Raw genomic sequence first — 13,125 nt, forward strand, 5'->3', positions numbered from 1 at the left:
GCATGGAACTGATCCAGGAACAGCTTCCGTAGTAGCAGTTGCTTAGTGTCATCCTCCTTTCTCCATTGTTGCTGCTGCTGCTGCTGGAGAAGCCACTGCTGCAGTCACAGCATCTGCTCGGTGCAATTAGCGAAATTCAAAAACTGCTTCAAGAGCTCAGATAAAGGCCAAACAGCCTCTGAGTATTCACAGTTACTGGCATAGTGCTGCAGATCATTGCTGGGTCCATGCTGGCTGACAGCAATCCCAGAAAAAAAAAAAAAAAAGGAAATAGGGATAAGACAGCAGAATCATGAGATTTTCTTTTTTACTTTGACCCCAAGTTCCAGAATTTTACTGGCTTCCACATGGCTTCTCCTATGCATCCCATAATATGTAGTGAGAAAAATCCCAGAATACACATTGCTCAGCAGCGAAGCAAAGGACTATGGGATACCCTCCCAGAATATCATACCCTTAGTGTGCCCCAAACCCCTGATGTGTGTACACAATGATACAAATTGAAAGGGAGAACAATCATCCCATGTGTACGTTATTAGCATGGCCTAAGTATAGATCACCAACTAGTGCATGTCAACTCAGTGCAAACTAAGTGCCCGGTGTAGACAAGTCCATTATTAGCATTGCCTCATATATTTAAGACCTCATCCAGTAGACAGTATTTGACTATATGTCTACAGAAGGTCACAGAACCTGCCTTTAAGGGAGGCCACCTGTTCATTACAGAGGTTATCTTATTGTTAGCAAAAGGCAAGGGATCCGGGGGCAGGGAAGGGGAAGGAAAAAACAATGCAGTGCCATTTGCAACTGGAAGCTGCACTCACACATTCTCTTCATTCTGCAGACCAAAATGCTGGATTCTGGCTTTGCATAAACCTCCTCCCTTACCACTGTCCTACATTAAACAGAAGTTATTCAAGCTATAAACAAGAGTAATGTATGCATTTTGGTAGTGCATAAGAGCCAACCAAGAACTGGATCCCATTGTACTAGGCACTGTGCAAACACACAATAAAAGACAGTCCATTCCATGAAGAGCTGATTGCTTAATGTATGACAGCAAGTAGTATGACAGTCATTCTGTCCTTGATAGTTTAATTTTATTTGGCTCTGATAATACAACAACCAATAAAAGCTGTTAGCCAAGGAAAAGGATGACAACTTTGAACTACAACCTCTTTGGTGACCTCTGACTGATGTTTGGTCTTCTGAGTAAGAACCTTTCCTTAACTGTGTAGGGTGTTGGCTGCTTCTGGAAACTACTCAAAGGAGTCCACCCAGTCTATTCTCAAGGGTCAGCTGCTCTATTCTGGAGACGGAGGGGAAATAGAATATCTAATGAAGAATTATGTGCTGCAACAACAGGGCATTTTCCACATTGAATTGCAATATAGTCATCCCAGCAATGAGCAAAGTAAGTGTTTAGTTTCTTTGGAGCAGCAGACATGGAGTTTAATTTTGAAAATGCACAGGAGAGCACACTTATAAAGTTTGCGGACGATACAAGCTGGGAGGAGTTGCAAGTGATTTGGAGGATAGGATTAAAATTTAAAATGATCTGTATAAACTGGAGAGATGGTCTGAAGTAAATAGGATGAAATTCCCCAATAAGGACAAATGCAGGGATCAGCAACCTTTGGCACGCGTCCTGCCAGGGTAAGCCCCCCGGCGGGCCAGGCTGGTTTGTTTACCTGCTGTGTCCACAGGTTCAGCTGATCACGGCTCCCACTGGCCGCAGTTTGCTGCTCCAGGCCAATGGGGGCTGCGGGAAGTAGCATGGGACGAGGGATGTGCTGGTCACCGCTTCCTGCCGCCCCCATTGGCCCGGAGTGGTGAACCGCGGCCAGTGGGAGCCGCAATCAACCGAACCTGCAGATGTGGCAGGTAAACAAACCGGCCCGGCCCACCAGAGGGCTTACCCTGGCGGGCCGCATGCCAAAAGTTGCCAATCCCTGGACAAATGCAAAGTACTCCACTTAGGAAGGAACAATCAGCCGTACACATACAAAATGGGAAATGACTGTCTAGGAGGGAGTACTGCGGAAAGGGATCTGGGAGTCATAGTGGATCACAAGCTAAATATGACTCAACAGTATAATGCTGTTGCAAAAAAAGCAAACATCGTTCTGGGATGTATTAGCAGGAGTATTGTAAGCAAGACATGAGAATTATGTCTCTACTCCACACTTATTAGGCCTCAACTGGAGTATTGTGTCCAATTCTGGGTGCCACATTTTAGAAAAGATGTGGACAAATTGGAGAAAGTCCAGAGAAGATCAACAAAAATGATTAAAGCTCTGGAAAACATGACCTGTGAGGGAAGATTGAAAAAAAATTGGGTTTGCTTAGTCTGGAGAAGAGAGGTCTGAGAGAGGACATACAGTTTTCAAGTACATAAAAGGTTGTTACAAGGAGGAGGGAGAAAAATTGTTCTTTTTATCCTCTAAGGATAGGACAAGAAGCAATGGGCTTACATTGTCCCAGCCTTAAAGGGGAAGCTTGTGTATTAAGAACTGCAACATCCAGTGGGGTGAGAAAACTGCTTGTTTCAAATACTGCCAAGTCAAATGAGGTTTAGAGATTTAGACTGTGCACTTATCTTTTATTTTCTTTGGTAACTATCTTTGACCTTTTGGGCCTAAGAGTTATAATCACTTAAAATCTATCTTTCTGTAACTAAGAAATCTGTTTTATATTTTACCTAAAACAGTGTGTTTTGCTTGAAGTGCTTGGGAAATCTCAGCTCAGTTTACAAAGGCTAGTGATCATCCTCTCCACATAGAAGGAGGGATGGACTGGGTAATAAACATACACTGGTCTGGCTTCTGACCAGGGCATGGAATATTCCAGGGGTGCAAGCCTGGGGAGTTGACAGATTTGCTGGTGCCTTTCTCTGTTTTGTAAGTGGCTCAGGGAGCATTCATGCAATCTATCTGGGTTTGGGGTTGCACATGCTGTTGTACTGAGTGATAATAGTTCCCAGAGGGGTTTTCTGCATGTCACTAACATAGCATTCTGAGTGACAGCCCATGCTAGAGAGTTACGGGGGAGCAGCATTGCCCTAATTCCAGGTTGCATCCCGGGGATCCTGTCACAATGGGTTTGGCATCAGTCTGTGAAAATGGGCAGACTTGAGCTCATTCTGATGCCCTTAACAAAGATCCATAGTTGAGAATCCCTCACAGAGAATACCCAAAGTCCAGCACTCAAGCATTTAATTCTTGTTCAGAACAACTGAATAAATTAAAAGTAGTTAAGTAGATAATGACTTAAATCATGCCAACTTGTTACTCATTAAAAGTTTAGAGTGGGTTTTAGAAGAACTTTTGATTTGTAAGTGTTTTAGGCCATTATTGCTGTTCTACGAAGAGGACCACTTTCTCTTACATTACATGGGTTATTAGTCTATAAATTCACATGTGGTCTGTGTCTTCCCTTTCCCAAGCTGTTTATGTAGAGATAGAACAGGTATTGCATAATTGTTTGGATTGTCTTTTATTGATGGTAGTAATTGCCATATGGAGCTATATTATGTATGAAATACTCTTTCAAATCTGTTTTTGGTCTTCTGCTTTCATTTTTTATCCTGTAGTTAACAGCAGTACAGTCAGTACTGTACAAGGAGTTTTTCAAAGTGTTCTAAAATGTAACATATTCATGGAAGAAAGAGGTTTTGTCATATAAAATAATTTTGATAGTAATTCTGCCCACCCCCAACTGTCCTCTCACTGCAAACAAGAACCTTCAGCTTGTCTGTGCCAGCTGACTCAGACTTGCCGGACTCAGATTGAAGGATAGTTTAATTGTAGTGTAGGTGTTTGGGCTCGGGTTGGAGCCTGGGTTCTAGGACCCTGTGAGTGGGGAAGGTCCCAGAGCTCGGACTTCAGCCCACACCCAAATGTCTATGCCATAGTGTAACAACCTCTTAGCCCTAGACCTGCAAGCCCAAGTCAGTTGGCACAGGCCAGCCATGGGTGTTTAGTTCTAGTGTACACATATCCTCAGACTCCCATGATAATAGTGGGTCAAGGAGCTGACGAGGTGAAATCTTTAGTCTATTTGGCCATCTTTAGCATTCACTGGACACAATTGTACTGATCATGGTTTTAAAGGCGTTCAGTCACTTCTACACACCTGTGAGATAGATGAATCAATCATGTGTTTCAAGACAAAAAAGAAGTTGAAAGGACACTATCTAATATTTTTAGAGCCCCAATCACCCTATAATTCTTTTTTATAACTTCTCAGAACTTTGTAAATAAAAGTTCATTCCTTAAAACTTTGGTTCTTTTCCATCTGGCAGGTATTTTACTTGTTTCTGTTTCTAGTAGAACTTGCAATTAGTATGACATTTTTTTTAGTATTCCATTTTGGTGTGTGTGCATATGTAAGCCAAATTCTGTGTGCCAAATTGACTTATGCAGATGCACCTACTTACTCTAGGATTCAGTAAGGCCCTGTGTTAATTGAATTACATCTCTGGAAAAAAGGGTTTCTTATTTCATTTGTGCTTTCGGTGCTGCATCTGCAATAAGCAGCGTGTAAAGTATCGGTATTGCTTAGGTTCTTCATACAGAGTGGCTATGTATTTGAGAGAGTTTTTTACTGTGTGTGAGTGTGTGTGTGTGAGAGAGAGAGAGAGAGAAAGAGAGAGAAACTGAATACTTAGGATCTCCAAGACATTCCGCATCAAGTTAACTTTACTGAGATGTTATAGTTTGTATCTAAAACATGATCTCTAGCTTACTCTTAGATTTCTCCCCCCACCCCCGCTATAAATACTCTGTTTTGGGAGATACTATGTTTAGCTGGCACTCAATCTTTTTTGTGCAGTTTGTACAGTATATATCATACTGTGTATAGGCATCTTTTAACTCATATATGCAAAATGTATTCATGCTGAATTTACATTGTATTTTTCAGCTCTTCTTCAAGTGACGATTTCACTTAGCAAGGTAGAGCTTAGTGTGGGCGAATCCAAATTCTTCACGTGCACAGGTATGTATTTCATTATATCTCCAGGTATGTTTTGCTAAATTTTCAGATCAACCTTTTGTATAATTTGAATGCTATTAATTGGCTTAGAAATATTTTTATATATAAAATATATTGTTTCAATCTTTGCATTGAATTCTGACTGCTTGCATGTTGTGATAAATACCAAGTCCTGCTTAGCTTCACATAATGTATGCTTTCAGACTACAGATTTCAGATGCCAAACAGACTAAATCACTTATTTTGAAATTGATTTCCATTAGTATAAATTATTTATGTATGTTAATTTTTGTTGCTTTATTAAAATAATTTTACTTGTCTAAACACTAATATTAGAATGAATATATAAGATCATAATTGAATCATTTTTGGTAAATAGCTAATGAATAAATTAGACATAGCATACTGCTCTGAAGTTGCACCTGAGTGACTGTTTCAGTATCCAACAGAGCATATGTAACCTGAAAAGTTAGAATTATTTTTTCTCATAAAATCAACTTTTTAGCCAGGGAAAGTTTCAGCAGTACTTTACTAAACTTTGTCAAATAGTTTATTTCTCAAACATAGGACCTGAACCTGAAAGGTACTGAAAAAAAATTGTGCATCAAAGATGCTCTCATATGTGCTTTGACAGGGGTCTGTTTTATCATATCTAATTGGATGTGTATGGAGATGTTAAGAGGGTTAGTGTGGAGATGGCGATGAAATCCTGACCCATTTTAAGTCAACAGGAGTTTTGCCAGGCTTCGTTCTGAGGCATTGAGGTAGTTTTAGTTTGCTGCTGACATCCAGCCCTAAGAGTTGAATTCTGGCCCCACTGAAGTCAGTGGAAAATTATTACTGACTTAAAAAGGGTCAGGATTTCCCTTTGTATCTTTGTCTTATCTTGTTCAATTAGTGAGGTCCAAGGTCTTGACCAATGTCAGGTTGAGACCTGCATAGGTGAGACTGTTGCTTTATTGTTATGGATGGGACTGAGTTACCTGCTGGAGTCAAGGTTCTGCTATTAACTGACTGTGTTTAAAAAAAATCAGGGAACCTGGAGTTTGTGTTTTATAAATCAAATTAGTGACTGGAGTGTTCAGCTTCTCTCAAGATGAGGCCAATAATTTTTCTTAGAGATAATTTTATATATGATGTGCATTTAGAATTATGCCGTCATTGTGGTCAAAATTATCCAAACATTGAAATGAGAATATTCATACTTGTATTGTCAACATGATTACTCAGTAGTCTGTAAACAATGTTTCAGTTTTGTTGCGGTAACAATGGAACTGCTGGATCTTTTAAATGTTATTAGGTAAGAGTTAATTATTCTTTTCAAATGACTCATCAGCAGATGACTCATACTGTGCAAAATACATGTCCTCATAAGCCTTGTTAACAACTACCTAAAACTCCAAACAGCCAAAAGCGGAGGGCCACATCAGGATCTTGTGTTGGTTCAGACTGATCCTGTGTCCTTCCCCGCTCCTGTCTCACTGGGGGACATCTTAGGTTTTCAGGCATATCCTCCTGTCCAGTTAAACAAGTCAACTGAACCTTTGTGGAACTCTCAGCTGTCACTGCTCATTGGGGCATGCAGCCTCTTTGAGCTCTCCACAGCTGACTGTCAATCACCTGCAGAAACCAATCCCCACAGCCACAGGGTCAGGAGGCTTTTCACATACTTGGGAGCCTCGCCGATGTCATTCTCATAATCCATCGGGGCAAGAAGGGTTCCAGGCTCTCCTCCCTTGGCAGAGATGTGATCTGATGTCACATAGCTGCTATACAACAACCTCTGCAGAGAAGTAAACCTCTCTGCCTTGAGATTTTAGTTTTATTCCAAGTCGGGGGAAGGTGTATGTAATTCTGTGATGCAGAAGGTGGTAATACCAGGATTTGATATTGAATCTGGCCCAATGTTATCTGAATATCTAACATATAGTTATATCTGAGGGGATTTATGCCAACCACTCAGGCAGTTGGATGGGTTACAGTTTATTCATTGTGTGTTAAAAAAAGAAAAAGAGCAAAAAAACAACTTCTACCAGCTGGAAATTAGATATTTCTGAAAAGTATGATACAGTTTTAAGGACTGTTCTTTGAATATAGGTCAGTGGTTGCTTACCAATTCCTGGCTCACTTAAAAACTTTAGTCCAATGGCAACTTAAAACTATACGGTAACCATTAAACATGGCAAAATGCACATATTTACTCTTAAATACAAACATGTGAACATGTATCTGATTGCATCTATAATGTTGTGTAATGTTCTTAGTTTTTGGTTTTGTTTTTTTGCCAAAATGCTTTTCTTCCATAGACAATTATTAAAAAGAAAACTTTTTTTCTAAAAAACTGGCCAAATGAAGTTGTAATCCTGGTTCAAAATCTGTTTCTTTCTACAAATGTGATTATTACCATGTCTGTACTCCATGGTAATTTGACACATAACCAAAAACTTGCTTTTGGTTCAGATAGAATATAGTGAAAACACATTTGTGAGAGAAAAATCAGTAGAGCAGGTCAAAAAAAAATGCGACAGTTTGTTTTTTTAATCTTTTTTGAAATTTGAACATAGGCTGGGACCAAGAGGGACCAATTTGCTAGTACTTGAACATTAGATTATGTCATGGAGGAGGGAAAGTTCTCTGATTTTGGTCTTTGAATCTTGTAAAAAGGTTGTTTGGATTTTGGGCAAAGGTTTGATCGAAATCAATTTTTCTAAAATACCCACAGATGTCCCAAATAATTACTGGACAATGTGGACATTTTGGTGATATCTGGCTCAGCTGGATATATAAACATTTTCCTAATTCTTATTAATATCTCAAAATAGTTAAATTATGGCCATCATACTTGCTGGCTTCTCTTTTCTCTTTCTTATAACTTGTGTTCCTCCTACAGACAAGGCAAGCTGGATATTGCAAAGAAAGAACTCAACTGAATGTTACTTAGGGTCTAGCTGAACTTTTCTTTTAACATTGCTTTTTGTAGCGATTGGTGAGCCAGAGAGTATAGACTGGTACAATCCACAAGGAGAGAAGATTGCGTCTAGTCAAAGAGTGGTCATTCAAAAAGAAGGTGTTAGATCACGGCTAACTATTTACAATGCAAATATAGAAGATGCTGGGATATATCGATGTCAAGCAACTGATGCAAAAGGACAGACTCAAGAAGCTACTGTTGTTTTGGAAATTTATCGTAAGTGAAACATAAAGGAAAAACTAACCATAAAAAAGAGGATCTATTTTGAATTCCATTTGCTATACAGAAAATTAACATTAAATAAATATATACCCCTTCTCTATATATCTCATTTTAGGAGCAATAGATTGTATCTGTTGCAGTCAAGCATATCTACTGTGAAAAAGACTTGAATGGAATTGATATCCAGAGTACATTAATCCAGTATGGTATAGCATCATTTATCATCAAGATGCACCATATATACCTTTCTTATGGAAAGGACAAAATGTGTTTGTGAGAGAGAGAGAGATATGCACCAAAATAAATCCTCTTACAATAGTCAAATTGTGCATTGATTTGGAGTGCAAGAGACACAACATATACGTTTAAACCAGTTTGCAATGGCTTTTATGTTAATCTTTTCCTGTTCTTGCCTGCATAAGGGACTTATATGACATAAAATCCTATATGTGATGAGATATAAATCTGTATAAGCCACCAAAGTACTATTATTTTTAAAATTGAGTTAAACAATTAATGGAGGATTATTTCTTCAAAGGTAAATATAATGCATTATGCAAAATGAATATGTAAAAGCATCCTACAGAAACTTTGTCAAGTTGTAATTGACATCACTTTAAAAAGTACAGAATATTGAACTGAATTCTTTACATCAATTAGAAAAATATAATATGCAAAATGCATTATACAGAAGAGGCTTAAGGCTAACACAAAACCAAAAAGAGGAGCCATATTGTGCCATTAGTATTTAAGCAGAATTCCTTATTGATTTGAATGGTGACATTTTCTTAAATATTCATGACAGGATATGGTTCATGGTCAGGCCAAGACTTATGAACTGAAATATGACAGGTAAATGCAAGATAAAATAATAAAGTACTGCAGCTTTAAAGGTACAGCAGATATCAAATGATAGATAATTTTAAAAATAAATGTAATTGATAAAACCACCATTCAGGCTGATGATGACAGTTAACAAGCAATTACATGATGGTTGCAAAGTTGGTAGTTCGAAGAAAGGATTTCATATTCTGTAAGTCATCATTTTTATGCTTAAAGCTGCCAATCACTATACAGGTTGACTACTGTGCAAGATAGAAATCCTTTGAAATCTGTCAGGAAGAGACATAGTAGTTCTTTACAAAAAATAGTTCTCAGGATGGAACAAAAAAAAACCATAGAAAGCCAGACACAAGGTGTGAAGTTTGACAGAAATTTTGCCTGAAACTAGCACATTTAGGGCTAGATGATATGTTGCAGAGGATCAGCAAGATGATTTCCTTTTGGGTCTGAACCTAAGCTAATTGATGTCAATGGGAATTTTTCCATTGATTTCAATGGATATTGGATCAGTTTGTTAGTATCATCGTCACAAGCGGTGACAGCAGTCTATGCTCTGGGTAGCACATGAACTGTTTACTCCAGCTCTCACATCTCTGAAAAGGGAATAGGGAGAGATAGGGGGCAGAAATGTAGGGATGCCTTCTCCTTATCTTTTATGGCAGCCATGAACTGGAGTTGATGGATTGGAGGAAAGCAAAGCAATCTGCTCTGACTAAAGGAGGCACATGTTTCTGCACTACCCATATGCAGTGAGTTGAATAGAGAGAGGATGTGTCACTGAGAAGCAGTTCCTCCAGAGCTCTTCTTAAGTCTGTACAATTCCACAGTGGTGCCTAAAGAAGGTTGTGGAGTAAAAGCCATTTTGCAATAACAGCTAAAATTATGCAACCCTTACTCACAAAACTGAGTACTTACTTATGGTATTACCAACCCCTAGCATTCAAAAATCAGACCTCCAGAAAATGGTCATATTGGCTAAAAATCACATGATTTAAAAATAATTGGGTTTCTTATTATTTGCCTTTTGGGTTTTGAGCCAGTTGATGATGTCAGGCTTTTCCCCACAACCATGATAGAAAGTCCTCCCCACACTACTCACCCCCCCATGAAAACTGAAATTCTCACAATCACTTGCCTTCAACAGCCGGGACTTGAAGAAAAACACCAAATAATGGAGTCAATAGGGCTACTCACTGGAGTAATTAATGCTCACAATATGAGTAAGAGTTCCACAGTTGGGCCCAAAAATGTTGAAAGCAAGAAGAAAGTAAGAAATTATTTTGTATATTCAAACTGAAGAGATTACTTCAAAAGACTCTTATGACACTGTCCCACGTGACATTCTCATAAATGAACTAGGGACATGTGGTCTAGATTAAATTGCTATAAGGTGGATGCATAACTGGTTGAAATACCATACACAAAGACTAGGTATTAATGGGTTGCTATCAAACTGGGAGGGTATATCTAGTGGGGCCCCCTATGTGTCTGACACTAATCAATATTTTAATTAATGACATGGATAATGGAGTGGACAGTGTGCATATAAAATTTCTGGATGACACCAAGATGGAAGGGATTGCAAGTACTTTGGAGGACAAGGTTAGAATTCAAAATGATCTTGATTAATTGGAGAATCAGTCTGAAATTAACAAGATGCAATTCAATAAAGACAAGTGCAAAACACTACACTGAGGAAGGAGAAATCAAATGCACAAATAGAAACTGGGGAATAACTAGCTAGGCAGTAGTACTATGAGACAACAATACGATGCATTTAAAAAAAAAGCTAATATCATTCTATGATATATTAACAGGAGTGTTATACTTAACACAAGGGAGATAATTATACCACTCTACTCAGCTCTGGTGGGGCCTCAGCTGAACTATTATGTCCAATTTTGGACACCATGCTTTAAGGAAAAGGGACAAATTGGAGAAAGTCTAAAGGAGAACAAAAAACATTTTGAAAGGGGGGTTAGAAAACCTGGCCTGTGAGGAAGGGTTAACAAACCTGGGAAAAGAACACTGATGGGGGACCTGATAAGTCTTCAAATATGTTAAGGGCTGTTGTAAAAGGGATGGTAGCCAATTGTTCTTCAAGTCCACAGAAGGTAGGAGAAGTAGTAATGGGTTTAGTTTGCAGCAAGGGAGATTTAGGTTAAATATTAGGATAATCTTTCTAACTGTAAGGATAGTTCAGTACTGGAATTGGTTATCAAGGGAGGTTGTGTAACACCTTTCATTGGTGGTTTTAAAGAAAAGGTTGGACAAACACCAGTAAGGGATGATCTTACTTGGTGCTGCCTAACAGGGAGTAGTGGTGGAATGGACTAGATAACCTCTTGAGGTCCCTTGAGCTCCCTTCCAGCCCTACTTTTCTATGATTCTATGATATTATGCAGTCATTTCTCAAGGGAAATAGTAGAATTCTCATTACCAGGAACATTTATGCCTAGGCTGGCCAAAGCTATAGAAAATACACTGGAAACAGTCCTCTACTGCACTCGCCGAAAAAACAAACTATCTTTCACATCTCTAATTTTCTATGATTTGATGCTGTGTTCAGAGTAACTGTGCATGTAACTTGGACTGCTAAAGAAAACAGGAAAAGCTTGTTAAATTCAGTTTTCTTTCTTTTTAGAAAAGCTCACTTTCCGAGACATAATAACCCCACAAGAATTCAGACAAGGAGAAGATGCTGAAGTGGTTTGCCATGTTACTAGTTCACCTGCACCTGTTGTCAGCTGGTTGTATCGAAATGAGGAAGTCACAACTATTGCTGACAGTTAGTATTTTGGTAACTCTTTAAGTTATATGTTCTATTTATAGATTAAAATATTATTTTAAAAGAAAATATATCAAAACTGCAATGTAGGATAGCAGTGAGTAGTTCCTAAACGTAAACTTTAATTTTACCTATGGATGTGGTGAATTCTCCATCACTTGAAGCTTTAAATCAAGACTAGGTATCTTATTAAAGGATGTACCTTCAATTTCACTTTGGTTTCATATTCACCCAATAATTTTAAAGCAAAATTCAGCCAAGGACTGTTAGCCCATGTAAGCAGTTACTCACATGAGTAGTCCCACGGAAGCCAATAGAGGTACTTGAATGAGTGAGTTCTCACCAACATGTTTAAGGATTGTACAGCTGGGTCTATAGAGTTGTGTATGATTTTCAATCCAAACCATAAACTCTGGATCATCTTCTCTCCCCCATACCTGTTGTTCTCATGGGATGTGGTGTACTAGTGGCTTTCAGTGTCCACTACACACACCTGTGATGTCTTTAGGAAGCAGTTGACTGCCCCAATACTACTTTTTCTGCCTTTCTGGGGCAACAAAATAATTATGTACCTCACAATGCACAGAAAACCTCTTTGGAGAGCTACCTGCTTATTCTCCCACAGCTTTGGCACGAAATGTATTAAAATGCAAGGTTGAGTTTGTACATCCCTCATGCTGGTCATTAATATATGTTTTTTTTCATATTTTTAATTCAAAATTAAATTAAAGTTTATTTAGAGGCGTGAAAGTATGGAACTGTAGCATCACTAAGGAATGATTACAGCCAAAGAAGAGAGGATTTAATAAACCTATTAGGCTTCTTATTGTAAAGCTGAAAAATCACTTATTTGGGTGCTTTCAGATTCTTGTGTGAACCTCCATGGTACAAAAGCCAGACAGAGTTTTAATTGGATTTGCTACTTACATATTGTGTTTAATCTCTGTCATTACTCACATAGTCACATGTGCAGAATTCATGGTGAAAGAGTTACCTGTAGAAGAGAGATGCAACTTTTATATATGTTTCAATTGTAAAAGAAGGTAAGGGTTACAGGATTTTGGAACTAAACAATAGCTGAACAATTAAGCAAGCAGCATTTGCTCAAGGTTACAGTTTAAAGTCTACAAATGTGAGATTTTCTCCAAAAGATCAGGGATACGCTACAGTTTGTTAATTTAATTTGATTTTGCACTTCTGTTATTCCAGTCAACCCTGTTTTAGAAGACTTAATCATAAAAAGAAAATCTTGAGAATTTTTTTCTTAAGATCATGCATTTTAAATTAATCTGAGTTTTTGAAATAT

At 38.3% G+C, this 13,125-nt stretch overlaps 1 protein-coding gene across 2 annotated transcripts in view; it reads left to right on the forward strand.

Moving 5' to 3' along the window:
• NCAM2 (neural cell adhesion molecule 2) overlaps positions 1-13,125 on the forward strand; it is a 514,501-nt gene that overhangs the window by 277,953 nt on the left and 223,423 nt on the right. For both annotated transcript variants that reach the window (XM_005289286.4, XM_065576283.1), the window contains exons 2-4: positions 4,924-4,998; positions 7,976-8,182; positions 11,676-11,819. In XM_005289286.4, the coding sequence (XP_005289343.2) occupies positions 4,924-4,998; positions 7,976-8,182; positions 11,676-11,819 (426 nt within the window). The remainder of the gene's footprint in view (positions 1-4,923; positions 4,999-7,975; positions 8,183-11,675; positions 11,820-13,125) is intronic.

Source organism: Chrysemys picta, chromosome 1, assembly GCF_011386835.1.
Source record: "Chrysemys picta bellii isolate R12L10 chromosome 1, ASM1138683v2, whole genome shotgun sequence".
Lineage (NCBI taxonomy): Eukaryota > Metazoa > Chordata > Testudines > Emydidae > Chrysemys > Chrysemys picta.